The 17,771-nt window shown below is 38.0% G+C and overlaps 1 protein-coding gene across 1 annotated transcript in view; it reads left to right on the top strand.

The window, feature by feature from the left end:
- LOC121451308 (mucin-16-like) overlaps positions 1-17,771 on the top strand; it is a 192,194-nt gene that overhangs the window by 159,044 nt on the left and 15,379 nt on the right. The window contains exons 66-74 of the mRNA XM_041656777.1: positions 4,704-4,769; positions 5,460-5,575; positions 11,249-11,307; positions 11,438-11,610; positions 11,857-11,892; positions 15,574-15,639; positions 16,310-16,431; positions 16,529-16,587; positions 16,718-16,890. Of these exons, the coding sequence (XP_041512711.1) occupies positions 4,704-4,769; positions 5,460-5,575; positions 11,249-11,307; positions 11,438-11,610; positions 11,857-11,892; positions 15,574-15,639; positions 16,310-16,431; positions 16,529-16,587; positions 16,718-16,890 (870 nt within the window). The remainder of the gene's footprint in view (positions 1-4,703; positions 4,770-5,459; positions 5,576-11,248; positions 11,308-11,437; positions 11,611-11,856; positions 11,893-15,573; positions 15,640-16,309; positions 16,432-16,528; positions 16,588-16,717; positions 16,891-17,771) is intronic.

The raw sequence follows: 17,771 nt of genomic DNA, 5'->3' as shown, positions 1-17,771 counted from the left end.
CAGTTGTATCTCTCCTCTTCCTGCAGCTATAGGACACCATCTAAAAACCCTCACAATCAACTTCACCATAACCAACCTTCCATATTCATCAAATATGAGCAATGGTTCAGCTTTGTTCAGCTCAACTGAGACTTTCCTCCAGTACCTGGTGAGAACCTTATCCCAGCAGCCTGACAGAGATTGATCCCATATGACCCCTTTGTCCAACACCTGCTTCCATTTCCTTTCTCCTTCCCCATCCACAGCTTGGACACGTGTTCCAGAATGACTCCGTCAACTCCAGTTGCAGACTGGATTCCCTCCAGTGAGTCTCCTTTCTGTCCCTTTGCAAGGAATGAGCACTGCTCTTGTTACCATTCTCATTCCTCCTCCTTCCTTCTGGTTCTCATCTACATTATGACATTTCTAAAGGCTCCACACTCCTCTCTTTCCAGGCCTAAGAAGAACGGAACAGCCACTGGTGTGGATGCCGTCTGTGCCTACTACCATGACCCTGCACATCGTGGGATGGACATCAAAGAGCTGTACACAGAGCTGAGAAACCTAACTCAGGAAATCACCCAGCTGGGGAACTACTCCCTGGACAAGGACAGTCTCTATGTCAATGGTGAGTGTTCTCTGTGGTTTGTTATGGGATGTCCTAGGCATCCTTTGTTTTTCTTACCTCTCTCAGTATTATTGCTAGTAATGTCTACACCAGTTAATTCTATTTTCTTAGTACCTTGTTTCAAGAATCCAAGAAGCACAAACACAAACCTCGCAAGGAAATATGGGTGTTAGGTTTATGTGAATCCTTTCCTTAATTTTTTTTTCTTTTTCTGTTTTCCTTTCTCTAACATGACTTCTATTTTTTAGGTTATAATAAACCTGGTCCTGAAGAACCTTCTACAAGTAAGTACCAATTTAGCCTGACCTAAACCTTGGTCTATATATTTTCTGCTCATTTCCAATGAAGAAATTACCCAAATATTAACTTCAGAGAGGCTAAGGTCTCAATGGAAGCAAGATACAAAGCTATTGGTCTCTTCTTGAAACTCAACTCTAATGTTGAATTTTTGAATTTCCATGTTCTTCTCCGTTGGATAAAAGTATTTGTACAATGTAGCTCACAGAATTATGGATCTTAATTTAGATGGCTACTGTGTAATTTATGTCCCCTAAAAAGAAGTATCCCCATCAGGGACTTTATTATCAAGCTGCAAATTTGGATGACTAATTTAGTGGTTTTTTTATATTTTCCTTCTCTCTTGTATATTTTCTAATTTATACTAGTTCTCTTTAAGTATTATACCAAGAATTTGTGTTGCTTTTGCATCAGTGAATATGTGTTACCAGACCAGTCATTGTTCTAATTAAAAGCATTAGCAGTTGATCAAGATTGTTAATAGCTTATCTCCTCCAGTAGCATGCATTGCACCTTCCAGCACTCTGAAACCCAGCCAGAAAGGTTGAAACTTACAGCTGAGTGTCGGTTTAACTGTCCATGTGCTATGGCTCAAGTGCCTGGTATCTTCAGCAATATGAATCTAACCAAGAAGTCCTGGAGAGTAACCCAATGCAATGGTAATAGGCAAAACTGTTTGGAAGTCACTGGTACATCACTTCTCAATAGCTCCAAAAGGAATAATCCATTCCTAGTGCTGGATATTTATTTGTCATCCAATGGTGTCTAGTGGGGCATTGCTGCCCCATTATATAGCAACTCCATTTAGACTCCTTTTTGTGTGCATGCATATACTTTAGGCAACTTTGTTAGCATTAGAGTTTTTCACAATAATTTGTGATTTACTTCGTGTTCATTATTCCTGTCTGTATTCCCCTTCTACCTACACATTTGACTAGGTACCTCCTTCCCCATCTTGTCCTTCCAATTTTCTCATTCCCTTTCCCCCTTAATATAACTATATCCTGACACATAAAATACATACATCTAAAGATTCAAAATAAACATCTAAAATGATAGAAAATGTATGACTTCTTCTGTCTTACTTCAGGTTACTTCACCCATAATGATTGTTTTCAACTTCATCCATTTACATTCACATTCCTTAAATGTTTCGATTTTATTTAAATTTTTATGTGATTTATTTTGTTCATGTGTTTCTCTCCTCCAGCTCCTTTCAGTTCCTTCCCACTTCCCTACTCATACAACTTCATGTTCTTTCTCTCTCTTTGTTTTTCTCTCCATCCCCCAAGTCCACAAAAGACAAAAGTAAAATCCAAACAAACATAAAAAATAAGGAAGACAAATTAATTCAAAATGGAAGAAAATGAAACAAAATCTCTTACCAAATTAAAAACTGAAAAAAAATAATAAGGTGTCCATTTTCTGTTGTTCTACTATTTCTGGGCCTGTGACCCATCCTGCTCTGGATGTGGTTATACACCTAGTGACACTCCTTTGGTGAAAATTGATTTTCCCTTTCTTAGCTGGTCCTTATTGGAAACAGTTTCTTGGTAAGGGGTCTACTTCCGTTTTTCAGTGCTGTAATTTCCTGGTTTGAACTTGTACAGCTCAAAGCACTGTATATAACTCCAAGGTTATAGTATCTTCCAGATACAAAAGGACTGGGGACTGGTACACATATGAACTGACAGATACTGTGGCAATTGTATTATTCTTACCAGCTTAAAAATATTGTTGAAATGTACCATATTTTTATTATCTGTCCACTAGTTGGTGAACATCTAGACTGTTACAATTTGCTAGATATTGTAAATAGAGCAGCAATAAACATGGGCATGACTGTCTTTCAATAGCAATGTATGGACTCCCTTGAGTGTATGCCCCAGAGTGGTAACATTGGATTTTATAGTAGATCTATTTCTAACATTTTAGGAACCTTTACAGTTATTTCTGTAGTAGATACAGCCCAAATAAAAGTGAATAATTATTCCTGTTTGCCCACATCTGCCAGCACTTGAAATCCTTTTATTCTTAGCCATTATGAAAGAGATATATGAAATTTTAAAGAAGTTTTAAATTTTTTACTGATACATGATATTTGATCATATTTTTAAAAAATATTTCTACACAGTTTATATTTCATTTTGTGAGAATTATAGGAGCCATGCCACAATTTATATTGGTTTATTTTCTTCTTGGATAATTTTTAATTTATTTGAATATTCTTTTTTTAAATATTTATTTATTTACTATGTATACAATATTCTGTCTGTATGTCCGCAGGCCAGAAGAGGGCACCAGACATCATTACAGATTGTTGTGAGCCACCATGTGGTTGCTGGGAATTGAACTGAGGACCTTTGGAAGAGCAGGCAATGCTCTTAACCACTGAGCCATCTCTCCAGCCCCCTATTTGTATATTCTTGACACTAACCTTCTGTCAAATATATAGCTGATAAATTTTTTGCCATTTGGTAAGAAGCCACTTTGCGCAAACAATGCTATCTTTTTCTCTAGAGAAGCTTTTTTGATTTACAAGGACTTTAAGACTTTACTATCCATGTTCTGTCACAAAAAAAAAATTTCTTGTTCCAAGAAGTTCAAGCACATTCCCCATTTTCTCTTCAACTACATCAAGGTGCCAGGATTTATGTAAAGGTTGTTTAAGCATTTTGAGTTGAGTTTGGGGTGTTCAGTGGCCTCTCATCATTACTTTTCCAGCTGTCCACTCTTCCATCTATTCCTGCACTCTTCTCACTTTTCCATCAATCCATCTATCTATTGAACCATCCATCCATCCATCCATCCATCCATCAACCCATTCTCTTACCTATTCTTATGTATTTCATGAGTTTCTTCTCTTTCTCCTTCCTTTATGCATGATTCTCTTTATTTACTCATTCACATTTATTGACAAACTCAACTACTGTCTATATTCCAGGTCATACTACTTTTTTTCTTTATGCATTCATACATGCATCCACCTGACCTTTTATCAGACACATCTCTCCGTATATATTCATATATTCGCTACCTGTGTGATCAACTGCTCTTCTGTCAGCTACTACATATCATTCAGTCCATTAGATTTTTTTACACACCTTTGTCTTCTATTTGCTTAGCTTTTAGCATCCACTTTCTCTCTTTTATTATTCTGTGAACTCACCTACCAATCCATTCATGTATCCATGCATGCAGTGCTTATCTACCCATCCTTCCACCTACCCATCTATTCAATTCTCATCTACTCATCTATATTAGAATGCTATAATCTGCTCCTTTGTGCATGCACACATCACACATCCTCACACACTTGTTAACTCATCATCAAGTTCATTCACTTAGTTGTTCTCTCTTCTCTACTACATTCTACCTAAATGAGATATCTTTTCTGATTCTTATTGAATTGGTCCTCCTTTTATGTAACTTTCCTTCTATCCATCTACTTTTCCTTTACATTTGCGATTCTCCTAATTCATCGGTGTTCTTTACTCAACCACTATATTAATTACTTATCTCAATATCTCGAGTTAATTCTGTTCATAGTGTAATTTACTTCTCCACACACACTCTTAAGCTTAGCTAATGGTTCCCTGCAAATAGTTGTTCTGCTTCTAATCATAGCTAGAAAAGTTTCTTTCCCTATTGACAGCCTTGTTGTATTTAGAAGGGGAAGGTTATTTTAGGAAAAATCCTCCTGAGCTGAAACTCTAGGATGAGGAAGAACAATCCAGATAAATGAAGCATGAAATGTTCTCAGAAATGAGAATTTCAGCAATGACAATCCTTTCCACAGCTCGTGTGCCAGCCACCACTACCCTACCTTCTCCATCTGCATCTCTGCAGCCAGAACCTGCCACAGGTATCTCTGGATCCCATTGTCTGCCTTTGATTAGATATCTTGTCCTGCACTTGTACCACGTGTCTTCCAGATATATCTAGGATATGGGTTTGTGAATATGCTAGTGTCAGGGTCATGTTCATATGTGCATAGATCAGACTAACAAGCCCACATGCCTGGTGGTAGTGCTGTTCATAGTTGACTGGTTCTTCTACTTCAAATTGAAAAAAAAAATGTCCCATAGTTAAGTCCACTGTCAGTCTGATAGAAGCAATTCTTCAATTGGTATTCCCACATGTGAGGGCTTGATAGTCATAATGGCCACTACAAGTGTCAAATCTTCAAGTGCAAATTTGACACTGAAAGTACATGTGTAACCATGGGTAGTAATTCACTATAGATCATCCCAGTGTAAGTTTTCATTTCAGAAAGATGCTCCTCTTGTAGTTCTAGTGTAGATAACATCTTTAGACATTGTATCCAATGAGTAGGCAGGAAGCATGTGCTGGTCGTGAGATAATACCTGAACTGGAATGAAGAGAGAATGAATGTGAGGAATGCTAAGAGAAGGTGATTTGTGTGCTGTGGGGTTAAGAAGTTGTATAGGTTCTGACCTGATTGGCCATGTAGAGAGCCAAACTGGTGAGACAGGATTTCACTCTGGCATCAAGCACATTCTCAGTTGTATCTCTCCTCTTCCTGCAGCTATAGGGCACCATCTAAAAACCCTCACAATCAACTTCACCATAACCAACCTTCCATATTCATCAAATATGAGCAATGGTTCAGCTCTGTTCAGCTCAACTGAGACTTTCCTCCAGTACCTGGTGAGAACCTTATCCCAGCAGCCTGGGGGAGATTGATCCCATATGACGCCTTTGTCCAACACCTGCTTTCATTTCTCTCTTCCTTCCCCATCCACAGCTTGGACACGTGTTGCAGAATGACTCCGTCAACTCCAGTTGCAGACTGGATTCCCTCCGGTGAGTCTCCTTTCTGTCCCTTTGCAAGGAATGAGCACTGCTCTTGTTACCATTCTCATTCCTCCTCCTTCCTTCTGGTTCTCATCTACATTATGACATTTCTGAAGGCTCCACACTCCTCTCTTTCCAGGCCTAAGAAGAACGGAACAGCCACTGGTGTGGATGCCATCTGTGCCTACTACCGTGACCCTGCACATCGTGGGATGGACATCAAAGAGCTGTACACAGAGCTGAGAAACCTAACTCAGGAAATCACCCAGCTGGGGAACTACTCCCTGGACAAGGACAGTCTCTATGTCAATGGTGAGTGTTCTCTGTGGTTTGTTATGGGATGTCCTAGGCATCCTTTGTTTTTCTTACCTCTCTCAATATTATTGATAGTACTGTCTACACCAGTTAATTCTATATTCTTAGTACCTTGTTTCAAGAAGCACACACACACACACAAACTGGGGAAAAATGTGGGTGTTATGTTTATATGAATCCTTTCCTTTGTTTTTCCTTCTTCCGTTTTTCATTCCTCTAACATGCCTACTATTTCCTAGGTTATAATAAGCCTGGTCCTGAAGAACCTTTGACAAGTAAGTACCAATGTAGCATGACCTAGATATTGGTCCATATATTTTCTTCTCATTTTCAGTGAAAAATTCACCCAAATAGAAACCAATCTCTTCAGAGAGGCCAGGGTCTCAATGAAATCATGACACGTAGCCATTGGTCTCTTCTTGAAACTCAACTCTAATATTAGCTTTCTTAATTTCCATATTCTTCTCAGTTGGATAAAAGTATTTGTAAAATGTAGCTCACAGAATTATGGGACTTAGTTTAGATGGCTACAGTGTAATTATTGTCCAGTAAAAAGAAGTATCCCCATTAGAGACTTAGTTATCATGCTGCAAATTTGGATGACTAATAAACTGTTTTTCTAAAATTGCCTTCTCTCTTGTATCTTTTCTAATTTATATTAGTTCTCTTTGAATATTATATCAAGAATTTTTGTTGCTAATGCAACATGTCTTACCAGACCAGTTATCATTGTAATTCAAAAAGTTAGCAGTTGAGCAAGACTGGTAATTGCTTTCCTCTTCCGGTAGCATGCATAGCACCTTCCAGCACTCTGAAAGCCAGCCAGAAGGGATGAAACTTCCAGCTGAGTGCCAGTTTACCTCCCCATGTGCTATGGCTCCAGTGCCTGGTATCTTCAGCAATACAAATCTAACCAAGAAGTTCTGGAGGGTAGCCAAATGCAATGGCAATAGTCAGCTCTGTTTGGAAATCACTGGTACATCACGTGCTGATAGCTCCAAAAGGAATAATCTGTTCCTAGTAGTGGACTTGTATTTGTCTTCCAGTGGTGTCTAGTGGGGCATTGCTGCCCATTATATAGCAACTCCATTTAGACTTCTTATATGTGTGCTTGCATATACTTTAGGAGACTTCTTTAGTATTAGAGTTCTCCATGACAATTTGTGATGTCCTTAGTGTTCAATATTTCTTCCTGCATTCCCCTTCTACCTACTCATTTGACTAGTTACCTCCTTCCCCATCTTGTCCTTCCAATTTTCTCATTCCCTTTCCCCCTCAATGTCATCATATACTATCAAATGAAATATATACATCTAAAGATTCAAAATCAACGTCTACAAATGATAGAAAATGTATGACTTCTCCTGTCTTACTCCAGATTACTTCACGCATATTGATTGTTTTCGACTTCATCCATTTATATTCACATTTCATAACTCTATCATTTTTATTTGAATTTCTATGTGATGTATTTTGTTCATGTATTTCTCTCCGCCAGCTCCTTTCAGTTCCTTCCCACTTCTCTACTCATACAACTTCAAGTTCTTTCTCTCTCTTTGTTTTTTTCTCCATCCCCAAAGTCCACAAAAGACAAAAGTAAAATCCAAACAAACATACAAAAATCAAGAAGACAAATTAATTCAAAATGGAAGAAAATGAAACAAAATCTCATACCAAATTAAAAACTGAAAAAATAAGGTGTCCATTTTCTGTTGTTCTACTATTTCTGGGCCTGTGACCCATCCTGCTCTGGATGTGGTTATACACCTAGTGACACTCCTTTGGTGAAAATTGATTTTCCCTTTCTTAGCTGGTCCTTATTGGAAACAGTTTCTTAGTAAGGGGTCTACTTCCATTTTTCAGTGCTGTAATTTCCTCGTTTGAACTTGTACAGCTCAAAGCACTGTAGATGACTCTAAGGATACAGTATCTTCCAGATACAACAGGACTGGTACACAGATGAACTCACAGAGACTGTGGCAATTGTATTGTTGTTGCCAGCTTAAAAATATTGTTGAAATGTACCATATTTTTATTATCTGTCCACTAGTCGGTGGGCATCTAGACTGTTACAATTTGCTAGATATTGTGAATAGAGTAGCAATAAACATGGACATGCCTGTCTTTCAGTAGTAATGTATGGACTCCTTGAGTGTATGGCACAAAGTGGTAACATTGAATCTTATAGTAGATCTATTTCTACCATTTTAGGGACCTTCACACTTATATCTGTAGTGGAGACACCCCCAAATAAAAGTTAATTATTATTCCTGTTTCCCCACATCTGCCAGCACTTGTAATCATTTTCTTCTTGTGTGTGTTTTTTGTTTCTTCTTTGTTTGAATCTTAGCCATTATGATGAGGAGAAATAAAATTTTAAAGAAGTTCTAAGTGGGGGCTGGAGAGATGGCTCAGTGGTTAAGAGCATTACCTGCTCTTCCAAAGGTCCTGAGTTCAATTCCCAGCAACCACATGGTGGCTCACAACCATCTGTAAAGAGGTCTGGCGCCCTCTTCTGGCCTTCAGGCATACAGACATAATATTGTATACATAATAAATAAATAAATAAATATTTAAAAAAAGAAGTTTTAAGTGTTTTTACTGATACATAGATGTGTTGATCATTTTTTAAAAATATTTCTGCACAGTTTGTATTTCATTTTGTGAGAATTATCACAGCCTTGCCACAGTTGTTATTGGGTTGGTTTTTTTATGGATAATTTTTAATTTATTTGTATGTTCTTGACTCTAACCCTCTGTCAAATATTTATCTGATACATTTTTTGCCATTCTGTTTGAAGCTACTTTGTTCAAACAATGCTATCTTTTTCTCTAGAGAAGTTTTTTTTTTTTTAATTCACAAGTACATGTGTATTCATTGTTAGTCTTTAAGACTATGCTATCCAGGTTCTGTCCCCCAAAAAAACTGTTTCTTATGCCAGTAAGTTCAAGCACATTCCCCATTTTCTCTTCAACTACATCAAGGTGCCAGGATTTATGTAAAGGTTGTTTAATCATTTGGAGTTGAGTTTGGGGTGTTCAGTGGCCTCTCATCATTACCTTTCCAGCTGTCCATTCTTCCATTTTTCTAGCTATTCCTACACTCCTCTCACTTTTCCATCAATCCATCTATCCACTGAACCATCCATCCATCCATCCATCTATTTGTCTATCCATCCATCCATCCATTTGTCTACCCATCCATCCATCCATCCATTTGTCTATCCATCCATCCATTCATCCATCCATCCATTCATCTATTCTTCTACCTATTCTATTAAATTTTATTAGTTTCTTCTCTTTCTTCTTTCTTTATACATGATTGTGTTTATTCACTCATTTACATTCACTGACTAACTCAAACTACTGTCCATATTCCAGGTCATACTACTTTTTTCCTTTATGCATTCATACATGCATCCACCTGACCTTTTATCAGGCACATCTCTCCTTATATATTCATATATTCACCACCTGTATTATCACCTGCTTTGCTATCAGCTACTACATATTATTCAGACCATTCAGTTTTTTATACACCCATGTCTTCTGCTTGCTTAGGTTTTAGCATCCACTTTCTCTCTTTTATTGTTCTTTGAACTCACCTACCAATCCATTCATGTATCCATGCATGCAGTGCTTATCTACCCATCCATCCACCTACCCATCTATTCAATTCTCATTTACTCATCTATACTAGAATGCTATAATCTGCTCCTTGGTGCATGCACACATGCACACATCCTCACACACTTGTTAACTCATCATCAAGTTCATTCACTTACTTGTTCTCTCTTCTCTACTACATTCTACCTAAATGAGATATCTTTTCTGATTCTTTTTGAATTACTATGGTCTTCCTTTTGTGTATTTTTCCTTCTATCCCTCTATTTTTCCTTTTTACTCTCGATTCTCCTAATTCATCAGTGTTCTCAACCACTGTAATGATTACTTATCTCAATATCTTGAGTTAATTCTGGTCATAGCATAATTCACTTCTCCACACACAGTCACTCTTCATTTTAGTTCAGGTTTCATCTGTGAAGAGTTGTTCTGCTTCTAATCATAGCTAGAAAAGTTTCTGTCACTATGGACAGCCTTGTTGTATTTAGAAGGGGAAAGCTTTAGTAGGAAAATTTCTCCTGAGCTGAAACTCTAGAATGAGTAAGAACAATCCAGATAAATGAAGCATGAAATGTTCTCAGAAATGAGAATTTCATCAATGACAATCCTTTCCACAGCTCGTGAGCCAGCCACCACTACTCTACCTTCTACATCTGCATCTCTGCAGCCAGAACCTGCCACAGGTAACTTGGGACCATGTGATTAGATACCTTGTCCCACACTTCTACCACGTGTCTTCCAGATATATCTAGGCAACCAGTATGTGAAGTATCAGGATCATGTTCATATGTGCATAGATCAGACTAACAAGCCACATGCCTGGTGGCAGTGCTGTTCATAGTTAACTGGTTCTTCTAGATCAAATTACAATAAAAAATAAGTCCCATAGTTAGGTCCACTGTCAATCTGATAGAAGCAATTCTTCAATTCTTATTCCCATGTATGATTATTTAACGATCATCACTAGCCACCACAAGGGTCAAGTCTTCAGTTACAACCTGGACACAACAATGCACATGGATCCATGTTTAGCAACGCATTATAGACCATCCCAGTGTGACTTTTCATTTGAGAAACATACTGCTAGTGATCCACATAGAGACAGCTTTAGACATTGCATCCATTAAGTTTGCAGAAAGTATGTGCTGGTCACAAGCTAAAATATATGCTAGAATAAAGAGAGAATGAATGTGGGGAATTTTAACAGAAGGTGATTGTGTGTTGTGGGATTAAGAAGTTGTGTAAGTTATGATCTGATTGGCCATGTTCAGTTGCCGTGAGAGACTGAAAGAGAAGCCAAACTGGAGAGAACAGGATTTCACTCTGGCATCAAGCAAATTCTTAGTTGTATCTCTCCTCTTCCTGCAGCTATAGGGCACCATCTAAAAACCCTCACAATCAACTTCACCATAACCAACCTTCCATATTCATCAAATATGAGCAATGATTCAGCTTTGTTCAGCTCAACTGAGACTTTCCTCCAGTACCTGGTGAGAACCTTATCCCAGCAGCCTGACAGAGATTGATCCCATATGACCCCTTTGTCCAACACCTGCTTTCATTTCCCTTCTCCTTCCCCATCCACAGCTTGGACACGTGTTCCAGAATGACTCCTTCAACTCCAGTTGCAGACTGGATTCCCTCAGGTGAGTCTCCTTTCTGTCCCTTTGCAAGGAATGAGCACTGCTCTTGTTACCATTCTCATTCCTCCTCCTTCCTTCTGGTTCTCATCTACATTATGACTTTTCTGAAGGCTCCACACTCCTCTCTTTCCAGGCCTAAGAAGAACGGAACAGCCACTGGTGTGGATGCCGTCTGTGCCTACTACCATGACCCTGCACATTCTGGGGTGGACATCAAAGAGCTGTACACAGAGCTGAGAAACCTAACTCAGGAAATCACCCAGCTGGGGAACTACTCCCTGGACAAGGACAGTCTCTATGTCAATGGTGAGTGTTCTCTGTGGTTTGTTATGGGATGTCCTAGGCATCCTTTATTTTTCTTACCTCTCTCAATATTATTGATAGTACTGTCTACACCAGTTAATTCTATTTTCTTAGTACCTTGATTCAAGAATCCAAGAGCACACATACAAACCTGGCAAGGAAATATGGGTGTTAGGTTTATATGAATCCTTTCCTTAATTTTTTTTCTTTTTCTGTTTTCCTTCCTCTGACATGACTTCTATTTTTTAGGTTATAATAAACCTGGTCCTGAAGAACCTTCTACAAGTAAGTACCAATTTAGCCTGACCTAGATCTTGGTCCATATGTTTTCTGCTCATTTTCAATGAAGAATTCACCCAAATACAAACCAATCTCTTCAGAGAGGCCAAGATCTCAATGGAAGCAAGATACAGAGCCATTGGACTCCTCTTAAATTCAGCTCTAATGTTGGGTTTCTCAATTTCCATATTCTTCTCAGTTTGATAAAAGTATTTGTAAAATGTAGCTTACAGTATTATGGAGCTTAGTTTAAATGACTACTATGTAATTTATGTCTCCTAAAAAGAAAAATCCCCATCAGGTACTTCATTATCAAGCTGCAAAATTTAGATTACTAATTATTTGTTTTTCTAAAATTGCCTTCTCTCTTGTATCTTTTCTAATTTATATTAGTTCTCTTTAAATATTATATCAAAAATTTGTCATGCTATTGCATCAGTTAACATGTGTTACCAGACCAGTCATAGTTGTAATTCAAAGTGTTAGCAGCAGAACAAGATTTGTGATTGCTTTCCTCCTCCAGTAGCATGCATAGCACCTTCCAGCACTCTGAAAGCCAGCCAGAAGGGATGAAACTTCCAGCTGAGTGCCAGTTTACCTCCCCATGTGCTATGGCTCAAATGCCTGGTATCTTCAGCAATACAAATCTAACCAAGATGTCCTGGAGGTAACCCAGAGCAATGGGATTAGGCAAAACTGTTTGGAAGTCACTGGTGCATCACTTCTCGATAGCTCCAAAAGGAATAATCCATTCCTAGTGCTAGATTTTATTGATCATCCAGTGGTGTCTAGTAGGGCATTGCTTCCTCATTATATAGTAACTACTATAGCATTAGATTTCTGCCTTACATTTTGTGATGTCCTCAGTATTCATTATTCCTCCCTGTATTCCCTTTCTACCTACTCATTTGACTAGGTACCTCCTTCCCCATCTTGTCCTTCCAATTTTCTAATTCCCTTTCCTCCTCAATATCACCATATCCTATCAAATGAAATAATACATCTAAAGATTCAAAATAAACATCTAAAATGATAGAAAATGTCCGACTTCTAATCTCTTGCTCCAGGTTACTTCACCCATATTGATTGTTTTCGACTTCATCCACTTATCTTCACATTTCTTAACTGTTTCAATTTTATTTAAATTTCTATGTGATGTATTTTGATCATAATGTTTCTCTCTTCCAGCTCCTTTCAGTTCCTTCCCACTTCCCTACTCATACAACTTCAAGTTCTTTCTCTCTCTTTGTTTTTCCTCCATCCCCCAAGTCCCCAAAAGACAAAAGTAAATTTCAAACAAACATACAAAAATCAAGAAGACAAATTAATTTAAAATGGAAAAAAATGAAAAATAAGTCTCATACCAAATTAAAAACTGAAAAAAAAATAAGGTGTCCATTTTCTGTTGTTCTACTATTTCTGGGCCTGTGACCCATCCTGCTCTGGATGTGGTTATACACCTAGTGACACTCCTTTGGTGAAAATTAATTTTCCCTTTCTTAACTGGTACTCATTGCAAACAGTTTCTTGTTAAGGGGTCTACTTCCATTTTTCAGTGATGTAATTTCCTCGTTTGAACTTGTACAGCTCAAGGCACTGTAGATGACTCTAAGGATACAGTATCTTCCAGATACAACAGGACTGGTACACAGATGAACTCACAGAGACTGTGGCAATTGTATTGTTGTTACCAGCTTAAAAATATTGTTGAAATGCACCATATTTTTATTATCTGTCCTCCAGTTTGTAGGTATCTAAACTGTTACAATTTGCTAGATATTGTGAATAGATCAGCAATAAACATGGACTTGCCTGTCTTTCAATAGTAATGTATGGTCTGCCTTGAGTGTGTGCCCAGAGTTTTAACATTGGATCTTATAGTAGGTCTATTTCTACCATTTTAGGGACTGTCACACTTATTTCTAGAGTGGATGCACCCCTACCAGAAGTGAATAATTGTTTCTGTTTCCCCACATCTGCCAGCACTTGTAGTCATTTTGTTTTTGTGAGTTTGTTTGGGGGGTTTTTGTTGTTGTTTTAATCTTAGCCATTATGATAGGGATAAGGAGAAATTTTAAAGATGTTTTATTTTTTTTTACTGATACTTAGGTATGTTGATCATCTTTTTAAAAAAATATTTGTGAACACTTTGCATTTCATTTTGTGTGAATTATCGGAGCCATTACACAATTTTTATTGGGTTGTTTTCTTTTTGAACAATTTTTAATTTATTTGAATATTCTTGACACTAGCCCTCTGTCAAATATTTAGCTGATAAATTTTTTGCCATTCTGTAAGAAACTACTTTGTTCGAACAATGCTATCTTTTTTCTAGAGAAGCTTTTTTGGATTCACAAGGACGTGTATTCATTATTAGTCTTTAAGACTTTGCTTTCCAGGTTCTGTCCCAAAAAATTAGTCCTTGTGCCAATAAGTTCAAGTGTATTCCCTATTTTCTCCTCAACTACATCAAGGTGCCAGGACTTATGTAAAGGTTGCATAATCATTTGGAGTAGAGTTTTGGGTGTGCATTGGCCTACTCACCATTACCTTTCCAGCTGTCCATTCTTCCATTTTTCTAGCTATTCCTACACTCATTGCATATTTCCATCAATCCATCTATTTTTTGAACTATCTATCCTTCCATTCACCCATCTATCTGTCTAACTATCCTTCCATCCATCCATTCATCCATCCATCCATCCATCCATCCATCTATCAACGCATTCCCTTACCTATTCTTTTGTATTTCATGAGTTTCTTCTCTTTCTCCTTCCTTTATGCATGATTCTCTTTATTTACTCATTCACATTTATTGACAAACTCAACTACTGTCCATATTCCAGGTCATACTACTTTTTTTCTTTATGCATTCATACGTGCACCCACCTGACCTTTTATCAGACACATCTGTCCTTATATATTCATATATTCGCTACCTGTATGATCAACTGCTCTTCTTTCAGCTACTACATATCATTCAGTCCATTCAGTTATTTATACACCCATGTCTTCTGCTTGCTTAGATTTTAGAATTCACTTTCTCTCTTTTGTTATTCTGTGAACTCACATACAAATCAATTCCTGTATCCATGCATGCAGTGCTTATCTACCGATCCATCCACCTACCCATCTATTCAATTCTCATCTACTCATCTACATTAGAATGATATAATCTGCTCCTTGGTGCATGCACACATCCTCACACACTTGCTAACCCATCATCAAGTTCATTAACTTAGTTGTTCTCTCTCCTCTACTATCTTCCACCTACACAAGACTTTTTTTTATTTTTATTGAGTTACTTTTGTCCTCTTTTATATATCTTTCCTTCTATCCATCTAATTTTTTATATTCTCTATTCTCCTAATTCTTCTGTGTTTTTTACTCAAACACTGTATCTCAATATCTCAAGTTAATTCTGGTCATAGTAAAATTCACTTCTCCACACACAGTCACTCTTCAGTTTAGCTCATGGTTCATCTGTGAATGATTTTTCTGCCTATAATCATAGCTAAAAAAAATATTTCTCTCACTATGGACAGTCTTGTATTTAGGAAGGGGAAGGTTTTCAGAGGAAAATTTATCCTGAGCTGAAACTCTAAGATGCCTAAAAACAATCTAGATAAATGAAGCATGAGGTGTTCTTGGAAATGGGGATTTCATCAATGACAATCCTTTCCACAGCCCATGAGCCAGTCAACACTACCCTACCTTCTCCACCTGCATCTCTGCAGCCAGAACCTGCCACAGGTAAGTCTGGATCCCATTGCCTGCATTTGAATAGATCTGCCTGTCTTCCAGATAGAGCTAGAAAAAGAGTATGTGAAATGTCAGGGTCATCTTCATATGTGCAAAGATCAGAATGACAAGGCACATGCCTGGTTGTAATGCTGTTCATAGTTTACTGGTTCTTCTACATCAAATACCAAAAAAAAAAGTCACATAGATAAGACCACTGACAGTCTGATGGAAGCAATTCTTCAATTTGTATCCCCACGTGTGACTACTTGATAGCCATATTAGCCACCACAAGTGTCAAATGTTCAAGTGCACTTGACACTGAATGTACACATGGGACCATGGGTAGTAATGTATTATATATCATCCCAGTGTGAGTTTTGTAAAGATGCTCCTATTGTAGTTCAAGTGTAAGGAACATCTTTAGACATTGCATCCAATGAGTAGGCAGGAAGTATGTGCTGGTCATAAGATAATACCTGTGCTGGAATGAATAGATAATGAATGTGAGAAATGCTAAGAGAAGACAATTTGTGTGCTGTGGGGTTAAGAAGTTGTGGAGGTTCTGACCTGATTGGACATTTTGAGATTGGTGGGAGACTGAAAGAAAAGCCAAACTGAAGAGAACAGGATTTCGCTCTGGCAGCAAGCAAATTCTAATTGATCTCTTCTCTTCCTGCAGCTATAGGGCACCATCTAAAAACCCTCACAATCAACTTCACCATAACCAACCTTCCATATTCATCAAATATGAGCAATGCCTCAGCTCTGTTCAGCTCAACTGAGACTTTCCTCCAGTACCTGGTGAGAACCTTATCCCAGCAGCCTGACAGAGATTGATCCCATATGACCCCTTTGTCCAAAACCTGCTTTCATTTCCCTTCTCCTTCCCCATCCACAGCTTGGACACGTGTTGCAGAATGACTCCGTCAACTCCAGTTGCAGACTGGATTCCCTCAGGTGAGTCTCCTTTCTGTCCCTTTGCAAGGAATGAGCACTGCTCTTTTTACCATTCTCATTCCTCCTCCTTCCTTCTGGTTCTCATCTACATTATGACATTTCTGAAGGCTCCACACTCCTCTCTTTCCAGGCCTAAGAAGAACGGAACAGCCACTGGTGTGGATGCCGTCTGTGCCTACTACCATGACCCTGCACATCGTGGGATGGACATCAAAGAGCTGTACACAGAGCTGAGAAACCTAACTCAGGAAATCACCCAGCTGGGGAACTACTCCCTGGACAAGGACAGTCTCTATGTCAATGGTGAGTGTTCTTTGTGGTTTGTTATGGAATGCCCCAGGCATCCTTTACTTTACTTACCTCTCTCAGTATTATTGATAGTACTGTCTACACCAGATCATTGTATTTTCTTACTACCTTGTTTCCAGAATCCAAGAAGCACACACACAGAGCCTGCAAGGAAGTGTGGTTGTTATTTTCATATTTTGTACAAAGTCAGGAACCAGAGGGATAGGAATATGTTTGCTGAGCTTCCTTTCTACTTCTATTTGAATCCAGGAATATATTCCAAAGTTTATAGTACTCACATTTTTATACTGGTTTTTCTATTCCAATTAACAATATGTAGACTCTTGCTTGCAGATATATCCAGAATATTGTCAGTTCAATGACTCTATGCCTCGTCAATTGCCAAGTCATTTTAATCATAATAGGCTAGGATATGGGTAAGGAGATATAATGTATCTGTATTACTCGGAATTTAACAAAAAGGCAAAGCATAGAACTGAAAAGGCATTTTCCTGTTTCTACACTGAGTTTGGAGCAATTGATCTTGTATTATGCTGCTTTTATATTCAGTCTGATTCACAAAGCCAGTGAAAAGATTTGTATACAACTTCAACCCTTTTTTTATTTTCTATTTAGCATTTAATATAAACCTTATGACTTATACAAAGAGCAAATAACTTTCATCCATATCTTTTTCTAATAGAAACTGCAGTGGGGGCACACACTCTTTTGGTTTGTTTGTTTGTAATCATCATCATCATTATCATCATCACCATCTTTTATGCCCTAGCAATGCTTAAGCATGTATGAACAGCCTATTTCTGGTGGTTCTCCAGTTGTTCCTCTCCTGGGCAGTCCTTGATGCTTGTGTTATTGTCATTCTCAAGGTTCCACAG

The sequence above is a fragment of the Microtus oregoni genome, unplaced genomic scaffold (genome assembly GCF_018167655.1).
Source record: "Microtus oregoni isolate MIOR12 unplaced genomic scaffold, Mior012 000008F_ref0000371, whole genome shotgun sequence".
Lineage (NCBI taxonomy): Eukaryota > Metazoa > Chordata > Mammalia > Rodentia > Cricetidae > Microtus > Microtus oregoni.
Note: the sequence above shows the minus strand (reverse complement) of the source record. Positions and strands in the feature narration are given on the sequence as shown.